Source organism: Budorcas taxicolor, chromosome 2 (genome assembly GCF_023091745.1).
Source record: "Budorcas taxicolor isolate Tak-1 chromosome 2, Takin1.1, whole genome shotgun sequence".
NCBI classification, from domain to species: domain Eukaryota; kingdom Metazoa; phylum Chordata; class Mammalia; order Artiodactyla; family Bovidae; genus Budorcas; species Budorcas taxicolor.
Window position 1 is genome coordinate 169,040,859 of NC_068911.1, and position 19,874 is coordinate 169,060,732.

The 19,874-nt window shown below is 50.2% G+C and overlaps 1 protein-coding gene across 1 annotated transcript in view; it reads right to left on the reverse strand.

The window, feature by feature from the left end:
- OPRD1 (opioid receptor delta 1) overlaps positions 1–19,585 on the reverse strand; it is a 42,633-nt gene extending 23,048 nt beyond the window's left edge. The window contains exon 1 of the mRNA XM_052663979.1: positions 19,359–19,585. Coding sequence (XP_052519939.1) covers positions 19,359–19,585 — 227 coding nt within the window. The remainder of the gene's footprint in view (positions 1–19,358) is intronic.
- Positions 19,586–19,874: the final 289 nt, after the last annotated feature.

The following is a 19,874-nucleotide window of genomic DNA, read 5'->3' on the forward strand; positions in this document are numbered from 1 at the left end:
GGGAAGATTGAGGGCAGGAGGAGAAGGGGACGACAGAGGATGAGACAGTTGGATGGCATCACCGACTCAATGGATATGAGTTTGAGCAAGCTCCAGGAGATGATGAAGGACAGGGAAGCCTGGTATGCTGTAATCCATGGGGTCACAAAGAGTCAGACACAACTGAGAGACTGAACAACAGCTGCTTCTAACTGTATGACCTGGGGCAAGTTCTAACTTCTCTGAGCCTCAGTTTGCTCTTCTGTGAACTGGGTATAACCATCCTCCCTCTTGAGGGTGTGATGAGTGTGGGATGAGTTCATGCCTATGATCTCCCTAGAACATTCCTGGCACATTCGTATCATATGGCTTCTCTTCTTGTCCAGATGAGGAAAATGGGTCCAGAATGATCCCTGGTGAGCAGTCCTGGGGTCCCAGGCTCCTGACTCCTTTTCTGGCCCTTTGGTAATCTACCACCATTGAGATGAAACACAGAGCCCTGTTCTGGAACTTCCTCCCTAGAAGAGGCTCTGATCTGGAACACTGAGTTCAAACTTCCTCACCCACTTTGCAGATGGGAAAACTGAGGCCTGGAGAGGGAAAGACAATTGTGCAAGGTCACACAGAGTAGCAGTTCCCCTGACTTCTAGGAGCCCAAGTTCTTTCAACTTCTTGAATCTGCCCTCCCAGAAGCTAAATCTCAGATGAGGGTTCAAGGTAAGAGGCCAAAGGGAAACGGGCTCCTGTCCAAGGCTTCAGAGTTCCTGACAAGATTGCTACCTACACTGTATGTCCCTGTGTCCAGTGGTTAACCAGTGTAGGGTGGGTCCATGGATGCAACAGTCCCCATCACTGTCAGCATCTTTGCGACCATCTCCAACACAGCAGCTACACAGACTCAGTACTTAACACGAGTCTGATGTATCATATTGCATCCTACAATGACATTTATGTAGATTATCTCATTCAATCACTCCAAAAACCCTATGAAATTGCTACTATTATCATCGTCATACAGAGGAGGAAAGGGAGCCTTGGAGAGCATACTGGGTTGAATAGTTGCCCTCAAAATTCACATCTAAGGAGTTCCCTGGTGGTTCAGTGGTTAAAAATCCACTTTCCAATGCAGGGGACACGGGTTCAATCCCTGGTCCAGAAAGATCTCACATGCTGTGGAGCAATTATATCCATTCACCACAACTGTTGAGCCCACGTGCTGCAACTACTGAGCCTGTACCCGAGAGCTGTGCTACACAACAGGAGAAGCCACTGCGATGAGCAAAATAAACAAATAAAGGTTTTTTTGTTGTTTTTTTTTAACGAAGTGGTTGACTTCCCTGGTGGTTCAGATGGTAAAGCGTCTGTCTACAATGCGGAAGACCTGGGTTCAATCCCTGGGTTGGGAAGATCCCCTGGAGAAGGAAATGGCAATCCACTCCAGTACTATTGCCTGGAAAATCCTGTGGACAGAGGAGCCTGGTAGGCTACAGTCCATGGGGTCGCAAAGAGTCGGACACAACTGAGCGACTTCACTATTCACTCACTCACTGTACTATCAAATAGATTAAGATGGGCCCTAAATCCAATATGACTGGTGTCCTTGTAAGAGGAGAACAGAGACACACACAGAGCGACACAGTCATGTGAAAACACAGTCAAGAACTGGAGGGACACAGCTACAAGCCCAGAGTATAACAGCCGGTGCCGGCCACCCCCAGAAGCTCAGGGACGAAGGACTCTTCCCCAGAGCCTTCAGAGGGAGCGGAGTCCTGTTGATTTCAGACTTCGAGCCTCCTGAACTACAAAGAAAGTATTTCTCTTGTTTTAAACCACCCAGTTTATGGACTGCCTGGTGGTCCAGTGGCTAAGACTCCATGTTCCCCAAACAGGGGGACTGGATTCGATCCCTGGTCGGGGAACTAGAGTCCACAGGCCGAAACTAAAGATCCTGAATGCCACGTGGAATATCTAAGATCCTGCCTGCTGCAACCCAGCACAGCCAAATAAAAATAAATATTTTTTAGAAAATAAAAATAAACTACCCTATTTATGATGATTTGTTATGGCAGCCCTAGGGAATGAATACATAAAGATAACCGTCTTGCCAGCAGTGGCCTAAAACACAGAAGCAATGTCTGTTAAAACTGCTCCACTCCCCTGTAAGCCCGGCAAAAAGACTTTTTTCATCAGAAATATAGAATGCTAGCACTGGAAAGAAAGACAGCTGATAAGAGTATTTACTGGACATTTACTATGTGCCAGTTGTCTTGCTAAGGACCATATGTGTGTTCACCATCCCACTGAAGGGGCATAACCACCACAGGAGGTGACCATTATTCTCCCCATTTTACAGGTGAGAAAGGTTGAGGCTCAGAGGGCTGAAGTGACTCACCCAAAATCCTGGAGCTAGGAGTGGCAGAGCCTGGGTAAGTCTTCGGCTAATTCCAGAACCCAGAGTACTGACCTCTACCCCATCGTCTCTCAGTTGGTCAAGTTCAATCCCTTTGTTTAACAAATGAGGAAACCAAGGCATAGCTACAGCAGTGATCCCAAAGGCTCTGCCCACGCTGGGGGATGAACAGCTTAAATAAAGCAACTGCCAGCCAGCGGTCCAACTGAGGCTCCCTGTATTTGTAAACAAAGGGTGCTTGCTCTTCCCACTGGCAAAACAAGTAGGGCTGGGCAGCTAGGGCAGCGAGCTACGACCCTGCCCACCATCTGAGTGGCGAGTAGCCAGAAACTAATTAGCTATCTCAGTTTTGGCAAAGCCTGAGGAAGGAAAGTGGTTAATGACAACGAGGCCCAGCAAGCGTGTCGAAAGAGAAGATTAAAGCCTGGAACGTAGAAATACAAGGCTCTTGAGCTGCACATGAGTGAGGGGGGTGGGGTGGCCTCCAGGGCGCACTCAGCAATAAACAGGGCAGGCACCTTGTCCAGTTCAGTTCAAGAACCACAACACACCCATGGGAGGCAGGGAAGAGAAACTCTTCTCCACCCTGGCTCTGCTTCTGGCATAAGGATGACTGGACCAGCCGATGAAGCAGCTGGACACTACAGGAGCCCCAGAGGCAGATTTCCTTAGATGTGACCTATCAGCCCATGGGTCTCTGGAAATAGAACATGTCCCTCCTGCAAACACCTACTGATATGCTACCTGAGTATCAGACCCTAGACTAGGGCTCCAAAGGATGCTCACCCCACCCCCTCATCTGGGGAGAGAGGAATGAGTGATCAGGGGTTTGAAAAGTGTATAGGTCTCTGATGCGGCAGGCACTGGACCCTGTGGGAACACAGTGTCCAGAGAGACTCATCTCTGCCTCGGCAGAGGCATCAGAGAAGGCTCCCTGGAGGAAAGACTTACTAAGCTGAAAGTGAAAAGTGGAAGCCACTCAGTCGTGTCCGATTCTTTTAGACCCCAAGGACTATACAGTCCATGGAATTCTCCAGGTCAGAATACAGGAGCGGGTAGCCGTTCCCTTCTCCAGCAGATCTTCCCAACCCAGGGATCAAACCCAGGTCTCCTGCACTGCAGGCGGATTCTTTACCAGCTGAGCCACAAGGGAAGCCCTACTAAGCTGAAAAGGAAGGGGTGTTACTGTAGAGCAAACAGAAGTCTGAGGTTCCTGCACATCTTCTTTCCCTCTTGTCTTGTCGTTGGGAGAGTTTTCTTATACATTCCGGCCCCTCAGAGGGAATCTCATTAACAAAATGTCAACTAGATATTTAAGAAACACTCAGTGCAGCCTCCTCAGGGCCAGGGATTGAGCTAGGAAACAGGATAGAAGAAGAATGGGATGCAGTCCCTGCCCTCCAAGAGCCACCGGTGTAAAAGGGAAGACAAGCACTGGAACGTGCGATTACACCACAGCCAGAAAATGCCCATTTCAAGACCACTGATGTTTGTGTGTGTCTCCCCTCTTCCTATATGACAGGCACTGGATGAAGGTACTTGATTTCCATCATTGCACTAAATCCTCATGACAACTGGCTCTGGTGAGCATTATCACTGCATTTAGCAGACCAGGGGACTCTGCGGCTCAAAGAGGCAGAGAAACTTGCCCAAGATCATAGAGCCAGTAGGTTATATGACCAGGACTCAACCCCAGGTCTGTTTGACCTGGTGATGGTCATTAATTTTATGTGTCTATGTGGCTAGGCTACAGTACCCAGTTACTTAATCAACATTGTGGAGGAAACAAAGATCAAATTGCCAACATCCGTTGGATCATAGAAAAAGCAAGTGAATTCCAGGAAAAAACATCTACTTGTGCTTCACTGACTACAGTAAACACTCTGACTGTGTGGATCACAACAAACTGAAAAATTCTTAGAGAGGAATACCAGACCACTTTACCTGCCTCCTAAGAAATCTGTATGCAGGTCAAGAAGCAACAGTTAGAACAGGACATGGAAAAACAGACTGGTTCAAAATCGGAAAAGGAGTACAACAAGGCTGTATATTGTCACCCTGCTTATTTAACTTATATGCACATCATGCAAAATCCTGGGTTGGATGAATCACAAGCTGGAATCAAGATTGCCAGGAGAAATATTAACAGCCTCAGATATGCAGATGATACTACCCTAATGGCAGAAATAAAAGAGGAACTGAAGAGCCTTTAGATGAAGATGAAAGAGGAGAGTGAAAAAGCTGGCTTAAAACTCAACATTCAAAAAACTAAGATCATGGCTTCTGGCCCCATCTCTTCATGGCAAATAGATGGGAGAGAAATGAAAACAGTGACAGATTTTATTTTCTTGGGATCCAAAATCACTGCAGACTGGTGACTGGAGCCATGAAACTAAAAGATGTTTGCAACTTGGAAGAAAAGCTATGACAAACCTAGACAGCATATCTAGGCAGAGACATCGTTTTGCTGACAAAGGTCCATAGAGCCAAAGCTATAGTTTTTCCAGTAATCATGTGTGGGTGTGAGAGTTGGACCATAAAGAAAGCTGAGCAGTGAAGAATTGATGCTTTCGAACTGTGGTGTTGGAGAAGATTCTTGAGAGTCCCTTGGACTGCAAGAAGATTGAACCAGTCAATACTAAAGGAAATCAACCCTGAAGATTCATTGGAAGGACTGATGCTGAAGTTGAAGTTCCAATTCTTTGACCACCTGATGCAAAGAGCCAACTCATTGGAAAAGACCCCGATGCTGGGAAAGATTGAGGGGAGGAGGAGTAGGGGGTGACAGAGGATGAGACGGTTGGATGGCATTACCAACTCAATGGACAGGAGTTTAAGCATATTCTGGGAAATAGTGAAGGACAGGGAAGCCTGGCATGCTGCAGTCCATGGGGTCGCAAAGAGTCAGACACTACTTAGTGACTAAACAACAAATTTAATCAAACCCTAATCCAGTTGTTGCTGTGAAGGGATTTTGTAGATATGATTAACATCTATAATCAGCTGACTTTAAGGAGATCATCCATGATAATGAGTTTTGCCTGAAGAGCAAAACTGAGGCTTCCTAGAGGAAGAATAAATTCTGCCTGCGGACCACAGCATCAGCTCTTGCCTGAGGGCTGCCAGCCTGCCAACCTGCCCACAAATTTCAGACTTGCCTAGCCAGACCCCACAGTCGCATAAGCCAATTCCTTGAACGATATCTCACTGGTCTTTTTTTTTCTGGTAGGATTCTGACTGACACAGACCTGAAAATCATGCTCTAGGCTAAGGCTGGTGCCAGGAAGCCACCATCTCTTCAGCCCGAAAAGGACAATGACAACCACCAGCGCACTAGGTTGTTTAGCGGGTCGAGTGTGATGAAGGGCAGTGATCGGTGGAGAGAGGGCAGGCCTGGCCAGGAGAACACTTACTAACCTTGGCGTCCTCGGGCAAAAGTCTTACATCTCTGAGCCTCAGCTTCATCATCTGTAAAGGCATATTCAGTGGTTCCTCTCTCATAAAAGTGCTATGAAGATTAAGTGAGATTTTGCATGGAAGGTTTCCAGCATGGCGCCTTGTGATATGGCCAAAGCACAGGCTCGTTTTTGCCACAGTTGTAACTGGCTGGATTCTTAATTATTTTGAGTCATTACCATTGCCCAGTGAATGGTCCCATCTCATAATTCAGTGTAAAAAATGCCCACAACTTTATTATGCTTAGTGATCTTATATGAATGCTACACAGCTTGCCTGATCTGTCCCTCCCCCTGACCTCACACCCCAGGGCCACTCCTTGAGGACGATGGACAAGGCAGGCCTCGTGCAGAGCACTTCACACTCAGGCTCCTCTGACTCACACCCACCCTGGGAAGTGCGTATCAATACATTTCATTCACAGAAGGAACCTGTAGCACAAAGAGGTGCTTGTCAAGAAGCACAGAGGGAACAGAACCAGGGTCTAAAGTCTCATGTTCTGAAAAGCCCAGGCCTCCCCACTCCAGGCCCTTGGCCATGCTGAGCATTCCTTATTATATATACCTCCTTCTGTCTGATACACAGCAGTCTCCCTTTTGTTTTATTTATTAACAATTCAGTATTTTATTTTGTTCCTATTGTTTTTAATATTTATTTTTATTTATTTCTTTATTTGGCTGTGCCGGGTCTTAGTTGTGGGATCTTTAGTTGCAGAACCCTTAGTTGTGGCCTATGGGATCTAGTTCCCTGACCAGGGCTCACACCCAGGTCCCCTGCATTGGGAGAGCAGTGTCTTAGCCACTGGACCACCAGAAAAGTCCCCAACAATTCAGTATTTTCATAACTATAAATCAACCTACCCCACTCCACAGCCTCTTGTAATCCCTTGCTGTATAAAAGAGTCATTTTTCCACAATTGGGACCAGAGAGTATCCTGAATTCGACCTTTTTCACGGACATTCCTTCATGGGCACTGCATGACTGAGCTTCAGGAATCTCAGGGCCTCAGTTCAAAGGCTGACTTCGTCATTTACCCACTGATGCCCTCAGCAAGCAAATTACCACCTCTGAGCCTCAGTGGCCTCATCTGTCAAATGGACAGAAACAAGGGACCATGCATGTCAAAGAGTTGGGAGAATTAAGAGTTCATATATGTGAGGCACTCAGTACAGAGGTGCCCTCGAGAAAGGTCAGCAGTGGTATCTTTGATGTTAAGTCCAACAAGTCCATATGCCATGCTTTGCTGTAGACCTCTCTCTTATCCAGGATGACCAGGCCTGAGCCCATGGAGGAAATGTCTTGGGGCCACTTGCCCCTCCCAATAGGGCAGCCCTCTGAGCACATGCAAGCTCCTGCCCTCCTCACTGAGAGGAACGGAAAATCACTAAATGCGGGGCATTTCCCAGCACTTCAGGAGGATGAGTTTTTGTAACCAAGGGAAACAGATTACCTCCATCTGTCCTGCAGGGGCATCTGGCCTGGCTGGGAGAAGCAGCTTCTTTCCCTTGGCGTAATCCCTACCCCTGCTCCCAAGTCCTAGGCAACCAGCCAAAGGAATCGTTCTCACCAACAACCTCCTGACATGGGCAGGCCCTGCGCTAGGCCCTGCATCATCTCCCCTAACGCTTGCCCTCACTGTTGTCTCCGCCAAAACACCTCCTCCCAGCAACTGGCCTCTACTCAATGGTCTCCTCCCCCCGTCCACCACCATGCTCCCCATCTTTACCAGCAGCCCCTCCATTCTCTCTCCCTGAGTCTGCTTGAGTTGACTTCATTGCCTATACCATTGGCCTTACATCTATCTTTTTTATCATCTAACTTTTCCCCACTAGAATGTCAGCTCCATGAGGACAGGGACTGTGTCTTAAACCCTGCCTGGTACTTAGGACGAGCTGCCGAATATATGTTTACCTGCAATGCAGGTGTTTTTCTCTCATCCCCATTTCTCAGAGGAGAAAACAGACCCAGTGAGGTGAGCCCAAGGGTGGAAGGCCAACAAGAAGCAGACCTGGATTTGAATCCTGTCTCTGAAGGATATGGCTGCTTCACCAGCTGCTGGCCTTGCCCCTGGGGGAATTGGGTTCTTTGGGCCCGTTTTGTGTTGTCAGTGGCCCCCCGGCTGGGCTGCCCTGTGCAGGAACTCACTTCTAATGTTCCCAGCTACTCCTGTGTCCAGACACCCTTTGGCTCAGATAATCCCAAGCATGGAAAGAGATGTAAGTGAGGGCAAGGGGTTAGGAAAGCAAAGTTCCAGTCCTGCACTGGCCACTGATTCAAAAGACACAGAACCTCTCCAGGCTTCAGTTTACTCACTGGTAAATCAGAGGGGCTGAACTTGACATACAAGATGGCAGAGGACAGGGCAATGGCTACGCATGTAGCTCTACTGTTCACAATAGCCAAGACATGGAAACATCCAGATGTTCATCGACAGACAAATGGATAAAGAAGATGTGGTTCATATATACAACGGAATGTTACTCAGCCATAAAAAAGGAATGAAATAATGCCACTTGAAGCAACTCAAATGGACCTAGAGGCTATGATACTACGTGCAACAAATCAGAAAGAGAAAGACAAATACCACAGGATATCACTCCTCTGTGGAATCTAAAATATGAAACAAATGAACATATCTACAAAACAGAAACAGACTCACAGACAAAACAGACTTGTGACTGCCGCGGCTGAAGGATGGATTGGGAATTTGAGATTAGCATATGCAAATTATTAACGTTATAAATAGGATGGATCAACAACAAGGTCCTACTGTACTGTATAGTACAGGGAGCTACATTCAATATCCTAAGATAAACCACAATGGAAAAGAATATTAAAAAGAACATATGTATATATTCAGTTACATATATATAACTGAATCACTTTACTGAATAGCAGAAATTAACACAACATTGTAAATCAACTAATCTTCAATTAAAAATAAGAGTGTGGGCTCTGCAATCAAAATGACCTGACTCCAATCCAACTCCAGGACTTTGAGGATGTTTTGAGGATTCTCTGAGCCTTGAGTTTCCCCATCTAGAAAATGGGGTAAACAGTACTCACTAATAGGGTGAGGATTAAACAGGATAATATATACACATCTCTAAGCAGAGCGCCTGGCACAAAATAAATGTTCAATAAAGAGAATCATCATCCATGATTCAAAATCCTATGCCCTGGTGAAAAGGTTACTTCTGCAGGGGAGGGCAGCGAGGCCATTTCCACCTCTTCCCGTGTCATGTTTGTTGAATGGGGCCTACCTGGGCCCGCTGCATTGGGAACATGGAGTCTTAGCCACTGGACCACCAGGCAAGTCCCCTGAATGGGACTTTTTGACCTCCCAGGACTCTGAAGTTTGAGTTCCTTCCACTTCTCAAGAAAGACTCGGGAAGCTACAGAAGAAAAAATTCTTGCTGCACACGCCCACCCGGCCAGAGACAAGGCTGCTGATTTCTGCAGCTGCACTGGGAGCTCTAAATCAATAGAACACAACCCAGACACCCCGTCCTACTCCAAGCCCCTCAGCTGGTAATGGGGCCACTGCAGCCTGCACGATGGTAAATTGCTAATTTAAGCCTGGCTCCTGCTCTACCCCTCGATTATCCCTCTTCCTGTGCATGTTATGATGTTCCGGGTAGCCAATTAGATTTAGAGGTCCCAGGACTCTGACGTTAATGAAATCACATCTTGCCCTTGCACAGCCCTCTTCCTCTAAAGTTCAGGCATCATCCTCCAGGAAGGGGAGAAGGGAAATCTGAGAAGCATTCTTCCTCCAGTCCCAGCTGCGGGAAGAGGAGCCTGAAATTATGTCTGTCTATCTTTTCTCTACCTGAATCTCCAGTGCCAAACCTCCACACAGTGGTTTGCCAGAACCCCCTTGCACAGCTTCATGGACAGGAAACTCCCTGTATTACACAGTGGCCCATACCTCCCTGAAGAGCTCTATCAGAAAATTCCTTAAGGAAATAATATGAGATGTGTACAAACATATGGGTTTAAGAACATTCACAGACACATTATTTAGATTGGCGTAATATGGGAAATAACGTAAGTCCCCCCATATAAGAGACATTCATACAATGCAGCTATCAAAAATCGTGTCTTCAGGGATTTCCCTGGTGGTCGAGGGGCTGAGGGTCCGCTATCCCACTGCAGGGGGCCCGGGTTCCATCCCTGGTCAAGGAACTAGATCCCACATGCTGCAACTAGGAATTTGAGTGCTGCAACTAAAGATGCCACCTGCCCCATGAAAATGGGAGACCCCACGTACTGCAGCTAAGACCCAGCACAGCCAAATAAAATCATGTCTTCACAGAAGCAAATCTGGAAAACTCAGCAGTGGCCACAGGACTGGAAAAGGTCAGTTTTCATTCCAATCCCTAAGAAAGGCAATGCCAAAGAACATTCAAACTACTGCACAATTGCACTCACCTCACACGCTACCAAAGTATTGCTCAAAATTCTCCAAGCCAGGCTTCAACAGTATGTGAACCATGAACTTCCAGATGTTCAAGCTGGATTTAGGAAAGGCAGAGGAACCAGAGATCAAATTGCCAACATCCACTGAATCATAGAAAAAGCAAGAAAGTTCCAGAAAAACATCTACTTCTACATTATTGACTATACCAAAGCCTTTGACTGTGTGGATCACAACAAACTGTGGAAAATTCTTCAAGAGCTGGAACACCGGACCACCTGACCTGCCTCCTGAGAAACCTGTATGCAGGTCGGGAAGCAACAGTTAAAACTAGACATGAAACAACAGACTGGTTCCAAATCAGGAAAGGAGTATGTCAAGGCTGTCACCCTGTTTATTTAACTTATATGCAGAGAACATCATGTGAAACCCTGGGCTGGATGAAGCACAAACTGGAATCAAGATTGCCGGGAGAAATATCAATAACCTCAGATATGCAGATGACACCACCCTTAAGGTAAGAAGTGAAGAAGAATTAAAGAGCCTCTTGATGAAAGTGAAAGAGGAGAGTGAAAAAGTTGGCTTAAAACTCAACATTCAGAAAACTAAGATCATGGCATCCGGTCCCATCACTTCATGGCAAATAGATGGGGAAACAGTGGAAACAGTGAGACTTTGTTTTTTGGAGGGGCTCCAAAATCACTGCAGATAGTGACTACAACCATGAAATTAAAAGATGCTTGCTCCTTGGAAGAGAAGCTATGACCAACCTGGACAGCATATTAAAAAGCAGACATATTACTTTGCCAACAAAGGTCTCTCTAGTCAAAGCTATGGTTTTTCCAGTAGTCATGTAGAGATGTGAGAGTTGGACTATAAAGAAAGCTGAGCAGTGAAGAACTGATACTTTGAACTATGGTGTTGGAGAAGACTCTTGAGAGTCCCTTGGACTGCAAGGAGATCCAACCAATCCATCCTAAAGGAAATCAGTCCTGAATATTCATTGGAAGGACTGATGCTGAAACTCCAATACTTTGGCCACCTGATGCGAAGAACTGACTCATTGGAAAAGACCCTGATGCTGGGAAAGATTGAAGGCAGGAGGAGAAGGGGAAAACAGAAGACGAGATGGTTGGATGGCATCACTGAAACAACGGACATAAGTTTGAGTAAGCTCCGGGAGTTGGTGATGGACAGGGAAGCCTGGCGTGCTGCAGTCCAGCGGGTGGCAAAGAGTCAGACATGACTGAGCGACTGAACTGAACGATGTGAGAAGGCTGCTAGCAAAATATTATATATGATGTGACCATTATTTCAATACAGTATGCCTCCAATGTCATTAAAACACACACACACGGTGAGAGACACAGAAAGAGATGGGAAGCAAATACATCAAAATGACAAAGCATTTCTCTTTATGGTAGGATCACGGGTAACATTTGTCTCTTCTTAATTGCCTCAGTATTTTCTGAAATAACTAGTGTTACTTATAGCAACATGTGTTACTGTGTTTATTGTAAAAGAAAATGTTTAGTATTGAGCTGATAGTTTCCCTGTAGTATCCACCCCAAAATTCTAGTTCCTCTGGGGCTCGAGAAATGTCAATCAAATGAATGAGATGCAAGTCTCACTCTTCTTCTCAATAGATAAAATCATGGAAAATGTATATAGCATACTTACCAAGTTCCCGGTTCTGTACTGAATTCCTTCATGTCCAGCCTCATGACCTTCTCATAACCACCCTGTGAGGGTAGGGGTCTCACAGGGGTCTATTTATACTCCCATTTTACAGATGAGAAGACTGAGGCCAAGAAAGGTCATGCATGTATCTCCCAAGGTCCCTCTCTTAGTAAATGCGATTCCCAGGTCAGTCTGGCTCTGACATCCAGGCTCTCAAGTGCTGTTACCTCACGCAGAGGCCTGAGAAGTTTGCAGACAGCAATCTGCCTTCCTCCCCAGCCCTGGTCCTCCCTCCTCTAACTAGGCAGGCCCAGCCTTCGCCTCCACTGCCCATGTGTCTCACAGACAGCAGTGGTAGAGTGGGTCTGGAGGGGTTTGGGAGCCAGGAAGATCTGGGTTTGCCCCTTTCTGGCTGTGAGAGGCACCTGCTCCATCTGAGCCTTCTGGTCCTCATCTCTCACTCCGTTGCAGGCCCATCGTGGCTCGGAGGAGCCTCTGGCCCATGGCAGGAATGCGGGAGTGACTCCTCTGGCTTCTCTCTGGTGTGCCTGTGAGTCACACACACTCCCCAGAAAGTAAACCCAACAGGCTGGGAAGCCAGGCCCTGGGGCAGGGCCAGGAGGCACAGGGACACTGGGCAGGACTGCAGCTGCCCTCCCTGCTCAGCCTCACCAGGGCTCATCAGCCCAGTCTCCTGCCTTCTACAGGTCCCACAACACTGCAGTTTGAAAGGGACAACCAAGGCTAGGATTTCCGGGGCCTGCCCAAGGTCATCCAGCTCTCCATTGCCCTGATCCAACCCCTTCCAATCTGCCCCATGTCCCCCTACACCAAATTCATCCTCTTGAACTCCATTCTGCACAGACTGCTCCAAAGTCCTCTTCCCCATGGCCCGTGACTCCAAGTTCCCTCATTTCCCAGCATGGCTGCCTTACTGTGGGCCCAAGAACCCGTCCAGTCTCACAATTCGAGCCTCAGCACAGCCTCCGGCCCCTCATACAGTCATGCTGGGCCTGAATCCAGGCTTCTCTTAAGTCCTCCCTCCCCTCTCCCCCCAGAATAGTAGTAACAGTGTTAGTCGCTCACTTGTGTACGACTCTTTGCGACCCACCTTGGACTGCAGCCCACCAGGCTTCTCTGTCCATGGAATTCTCCAGGCAAGAAAACCAGAATGCTCTGCAATTTCCTACTCCAGGGTATCTTTCTGACCTAGGGATTGACCCCAGAGAGGTGAAAGAGAAGAATGGAAAATCTGGCTTGAAACTCAACATTCAGAAAACTGAGATCATGACTTCCAGTCTCATCACTTCATGGCAAATAGATGGGGAAAAAAAATGGGGCTCCAAAATCATTGTGGACAGTGACTGCAGCCTTGAAAGTAGAAGATGCTAGCTTCTTGGAAGGAAAGCTAAGACAAACCTAGACAGTATATTAAAAAGCAGAGGCATCACTTTGACAACAAAGGTCTGTCTAGTCAAAGCTATGGTCTTTCCAGTAGTCATGTATGGATGTGAGAGTTGGACCATAAAGAAAGCTGAGTGCTGAACAATTGATGCTTTCGAACTGTGGTGCTGGAGAATACTCTTGAGAGTCCTTTGGATGGCAAGGAGATCAAACCAGTTAATCCTAAAGGAAATCAACTTTGAAGATTCATTGGAAGGACTGATGCTGAAGCGGAAGCTCCAATTCCTTGGCCACCTGATGCAAAGAGTCAACTCATTGGAAAAGACTCTGATGCTGAGAAAAATTGAAGGCAGGAAGAGAAGGGGGTGACAGAGGATGAGATGGTTGGATGGCATCACCAATTCAATGGACATGAGTTTGAGCAAACTCTGGGAGATGGTGAAGGACAGGGAAGCTGGCGTGCTGCAGTCCAAACAGTCAGACATGAATGAGCAACTTAACAGCTCCAGTATTGCAGGCGGATTCTTCACCATCTGAGCCACCAGCAAAGCCCCCACCAGAATGACTCCCTCCAATTCCCGGGGGCTGGCTCATGGAGTTCCTCTAATATTTGCAGCCCTCTTCCCCAGGAATTTTGGAAGGCAGAGACTGTAGTTGGTGGTTCATCAACAGCCCCAGGGCCTGGCTGCAGCTCAGCACTCAGCAGGCATGCCTGACAACCCTGTTGAGGCGGAGACCTGCTTGCAAGACCTTTCCCGCTTTGGCCCCTGGCAGCCAGCCCTGCCCCCTAGCACTCCTCCTTCAGCCACAGTGAAATTCCCCGCCCTCTGCAGTGCTGCCTTCTGATCATCTGAAGATTTCTTTGCTCGTGCTGTTCCCCCTGCCTGGAAGGCTCCATCCTCATCTCTCTGTGGAGCCAACCCACTGCTTCCGCCCGCATCACGACTTAGCACAGACACCACCTGCCCTGGCTGGGTGCCTCCAGACTCCGTCAGCTCTGAAAATTTGCAATTGTCCCTGGAGCTGTAACTTACTAGGGGCTCCAGGGCGCATGGCTGCGTCAGAAGCCAGGGCCCATGATGCGGCTTCAGCTGAGCATCTGGGCCATGGGGGCTGCAGCTGGACAGGCCCAGCAGGGTCCGTATCAGCAAATACTTGTGAATGAGTAAATGTGCAGATGATGCAGGAAGCAGGAAAGGACCCAAAGTGGAAAGTGTAGGCAGTCTCATGGCCACCAGCTCTGCCTGCCCGGAACAGCCACTGGGCTGCCAGTTAATCTCAGCATCTGGCGCGTGCTGAAGGCCTACTCTGTCCCCAGTGCTGTGCTGCGACCTTTACATGCATGATCTCATGTAGTCCTCCCAAGAGCTATCCTGATCACCGCAATTCTGCAAATGCAGAAAGGGGGCTCAGGGGAGTTAAGCCGTTTGCCCAAAGCCATGCCACCAGACATGGTAGAGCAGGGATGGTAGACCAGCACCACCTGACCTCCTGGTGTGACCTTCTTCACTGCACTGTCTCACCTCACTGGGATCTCTCCTGGCCCAAGGGCCCCAGGGTCTGCAAGACCTCAATCCAGGCAAGAGAGGGGAGAGAGACCAGAAGGCAAGAGGTTCACGCTGGGTCTCCAAGAGCAAGACAGGAGCTCAGGGCTCCCCCGCTGCACTCATTCCAGCCACCCCTGGCACATGGGCAGTAGACAGAGGGGACAACCAGAATGCCTCGCTCACCTGTCATGACCCGCCCCACGCCAGGCTGCCAGGCCCAACCTCCGCTCCCTGCTTGCTCTATGCTGCAGCTCCCTGGGATGGGAGGCAAAACACAATGCTCTACCAACACCACCGTGTCATCCTTAGGACAAGGTGCCTCTTAGGCAGGGGCTACGATCCACATTTTATAAATGAAGAAACCGTGGGGCAGAGCAGCCATCCAGCCTGCCCAAGATCTGGGCAGGTGGCAGAGCTGGCATCCGATACAAGGAGAAGAGTCAGAAGAGACACCAGCCCAGGAAGAGCTCAAGGGGCAGAGTCATGAAGAGACAGGGAGGCCTGGGGGGGTGGGGGTGGGGGCTGGTGAGAGACACAGCAAGGTGTAAATACGCCCAAACCAGGGTCAGGGAGAGGGAGGCAGCAGACAGGGCAGGCGGACGAGTGGCCACACCAGAGAAGCATCGACTCCGTTCTCCTCCCTGGATTCGGGGCAGGCAAACCAGGAAGTTCTGGGCCACGTACAGGGAAGATGGCATCATCACTGATGACTTCTGAAGACGGAGTCATCAGAGATGCGGGGATCCTTAAGCCCTTCACACTCCACTCCACCTAGCTGGGAAGGGAACTCTGAGATGCCAGCCCTGCTCAGGGCATGATTCCACCCGGAAGGAGGGTTTGTCGGGCATCTGCTGTAAAAACTCCCCAAGTCCCCACACTGGCTGAACTCACCCAGCAAGGGGAGGGAGGGAGCATCTGCCTGGGGACCACACATCCCCAAACTCCTGCTCACACTTCCTGGAAGCCTCAGAAATCACAGGCTGTTGGCTAAGAATGCAATTCCCAGAGGCCCCTCTTGTGTATCTAGAAGGGTGAACGGGCTTCCCAAGCATATCCTTGGAAGATGGGATGGGGGAACAAGGAGTGCTTTGTGCTCTGGGATTCTGAGATTCCTGTGATCTTTTTTTTTTTTTTCCAGCCCCTCATGTATGTCAGCCTTGTTCCTCACCTTTTTACTTAGTTACCCTCTCCTTACCTTTCAGCTCCTCAGAGCCCTTCCTGGAATATCCAGATCAGGTGAGACCCTCCCTGATCCTGGGTCTCACAGCTCACTCTTCCATGGCCCTCAGCACAGCTGCAAACTCATCTCTGTTGGATGACTAGTGGATGAATGTCTATTTCTCCCAGACCTAAGCTCCACGAGGGCAGGGATGGTGGATTTTCTTCCCCACCATCACATCTCAGCATCTAGCATGGATTTTTATTGAATGAGTTTATTCTTTTCATTCCTTCACATAGAAAAGGCTCAGACACAACATGTCTCCTTTAATCCTCACCACCACCCCAGATGTCCTGCTGTTATTTCACTTTATACGCGAAGAAATGAGCTTCGGAAAGGTGAAGTCACGAGTCCAAATAGACAGCAAGTAAGTGGCTTTGAACTCTGGATTTGCACATTGATGTGTCTGGCTTCAGAGCCCCAGCTCTGCCGCTCACCTCCCTCCTTCTCTGTCCCAACGGCCCTCTGGATCACTTTTGCAAACCCTCCCCTGCTCTCCAAGTAGGCTGAGCTCAGGACTGACGGGCAGAATTCATCCATTCAACCACTCATTCATTCAGCCAATCAACTGACTCACTTACTGGTGGGGCTGGGCTCTGGACGGTCAGAGAACCATGGATACACCGGAGGTTTCCCTCATCCTGGATCCCCTCTGTCCACACACTGCTCTTGAGTCGAGCCCCAGACAGCTGTCCTGTCCCTAGCCTCCCTTTCAGTGGGGGAGGACTAAGTGCCAGGGCCTGCATTCCTCTCCCCAAGGACGGCAGCCTAAAGCACATGTGCTGAATAACACGTGTAGAGTTGCCATGCTTTTGTCTCCATCATTCTCTGAGAATCCTAGGACAAGAGGAGGAATAGGATTCCGCCCCCTCCTTCTATGCAATTCTTTGTCCCCTACCCCAGGCAGCTCTGGAAAAAGTTCTGAACCTAGAGGAACAAGCCTCCTTGCCTCCCTCTGAATTGCAGCTTCTTCACCTGTAGACTGGAGGTGACAATGATGGGGATGCTAATGCCTGTCCCACCGGGCTGCAGGCGAGGATGCAGTCAGGCCCAATGATCACACAGATGGCTGCCCCAGGAAATGTCTGCACAACACAGGGACCTAAGGGGCCCGCTATGCTGCTTGCAAGATGCACTTGACACAGGGTGATTTGGGGAAGGTTGATGGGCAGCACCCTAGCACATGGAGCCCAGAGCCTGCCCTCAGTGGACCCTCAGAAGGGAGAGGCCCTCCCCTGGCTCAGCAGGGCGGGGGGTTCACTCATCAGCTGACCAGCCAGAGGCCCCAGGAAAGAGACTGGAGGTGGAAGTGAGCACACTGACACTTGGCTTTCCCCAGATCAGAGCACTGAGACCTCCCCCCCAGCCCCCGAGAGCGCGAGTGCAGGAACCTGGGCTCCTGGAATCAGAGCTATTCCCAGGCCCACCTTAGGAAAAGCACCCCCTCACTCTCCTTCTGAGGAATCTTGCTCCTCCTCCTCACACTGACTGGGTCCAGACACCATGCCAGCTGCATTTATAATGCTCTCTGAGTGCCACCTCACAAAAACCCTGTCAAAGAAGACTGTATTACTTCCGCATTCTATAGATGAAGAAACTGAGGCTCAAACAGGCCAAGCGGTTTACCCCAGTAGCAGAGCCAGTTTGTGGATAGAATTAACACTCAGGTTGACTTGAGTCTGCAGGACTACTTCCCAAGGTAAAGTGGGGAGAACCACTGACAAAGCAAAGATCGCTCCTGCCTGTGCTTGGGGGAATTTTCCCACTGGAGCTGGTGATGAGTCACTGAAAGAACAGGAAATTCTTGTGCCCTCCACTCCTCCTGGGGGAGCAAAGCTTCCCCCAGAATCATCCAAGCCAAAGCTCCTACAACACCCCCACACCACACAACACTTCAGTGTACCGTGCTCTGTCCAACAGAGACCTCCCATTCTGGAACTCATGGTCCCAGCTGCAGAGACTGGGTCTCTATCCCCTAGACGGGGAAACTGAGGCAGGTGGGACAGATGGTGGGTGAGAGGAAAGGGCCCCCAGTGTGACAGGCATCAGCAATTGGGCCAAGACCACAGTTCACATCTCCAGCCTCTGAATCCACAATCTGCCCCCTGCCTTCTGCCCTGTCTGGTGGCACCAGGCCCCAGAGAAGTTCAGGATTGTCCCTTGGTCAGCCAGCACAGATGACCCATTTCCAGTTAACCAGGATGGGAGTTTCCTTTCAAGCCCTTTCGCCCGTGTCTGCATTGGCAGGGCTGGGTCAGGACTGCTTCTGGGCAAGCCCATGATGCTTTAGACTATCTGAGAAGGTCCCTGCACCACAGAGACACATAAAAGAGAACTTTACTTTCTGAGATGAAAGCATAAACTCCACTCCAGCCCAACCACGTCACTTTTGCTTTTGCCAGAAAAAAAAAAAGTGTTGGAGAAGAGAAGGTGAGAGAGGGGACAATTGTGAGGAGGATCCGCAGCCTCTCGGAATCACGTCCAGAGCTCAGAACCAGATGGCCCCAGGGAAGGAAGCAGAGAGCGACTGGCTGGCCCACTGTACCCAGGAACCATGGCGACCCCTCAGCAGATGCACACACAAGTGTCCAGAGCCACTCTGGATGCTCTCCTCCCATGGGGGCTTCAGGGTCTGACAAGAAAGAACAGTCACGTTGTCACTCACTCTGACAGAGAGAATTACTACCAAGAGATAGTGTGAGACAAGCACATACACCAACACTGGAGCCCCAACAGATGGTCCCCAAACGTGACTTGGTAAGGGCGCGTCAGCACAATGCAGACACACAAGCGCTCCTGTGCCCCCACCTGCATCCTCAGCCCACACACCGCTGTCTCGCCGAAGGCCCAGCGCACCTCGGGCATCTCTGCCCACCACCACCAGGAGGTCCAAACACGCATCGGTACTGTCAGGAACACAGAATCACGCGCTCGCAAACTGTGACAGACACACAACTGTGACCAAACTGTCCCACACAGTCTGACACAGAAGTAGGGGGAGGCCAACAGATTACCCAACGTTAGTTAAACGCGCGCGCGCACACACACACACACACACACACGCGCGCGCGCGCCAGGGTCGCCCTTGCCATGGAAGCGCTCTTTCCGCTGGGCCCCCGGACGCCCCCTTCAGGAAGCCCAGAGGCCCCGGGTGTGCGGAGTCCGAGGTCAGGGTCCCAGGTCCGCGGTCCCCACCCTCACCCTTGGGGCCCTGCCGGGCGCTCCAACCCGCAGCGGACTCACCGGACGATCCCGAACATGACGAGCACGTTGCCCAGGAGCCCCACGGCGCAAACCGCCGAGTAGAGCGCGGTGATGGAGATAGCCAGGGCAAGGGACGAGGCGCTCCGTGCTCCTGGCGGCCCCGACGCGTTGGCACCCGCGCTGGGGAAGGCGCTGGGGAAGGCGTCCGACGCGTTGGCGAGGAGCTGGGGCTGCAGCTCGGGGTCGCCGGAGGGGGCCGGCTCCATGGCGGCCAAGAGGCCGGGCTGCGTCCCTGCCCGCCGTGCGCCCTGGGCGCAGAGACCCGGTGCCAGCAATGCGCCAAGGGAAGAGGCTGCGGCCGGGGCCCCGACGCCGCCGGACGCTAAGCCCCGGCCTCCCTGCTACCCCCGCGCCTCCTCATCCGCCTCACCGCCCGCACCGGCCCAGCCCCCGGCTCCCGCCCGCTCTCCAAGCCGGGAGAGCTCTGAGCCCGGAGCCGCTGCGGGCTCCTCGGACGCGCCCGCCGCGCGCACCACGTGGCCCGGAGGCGGCCGC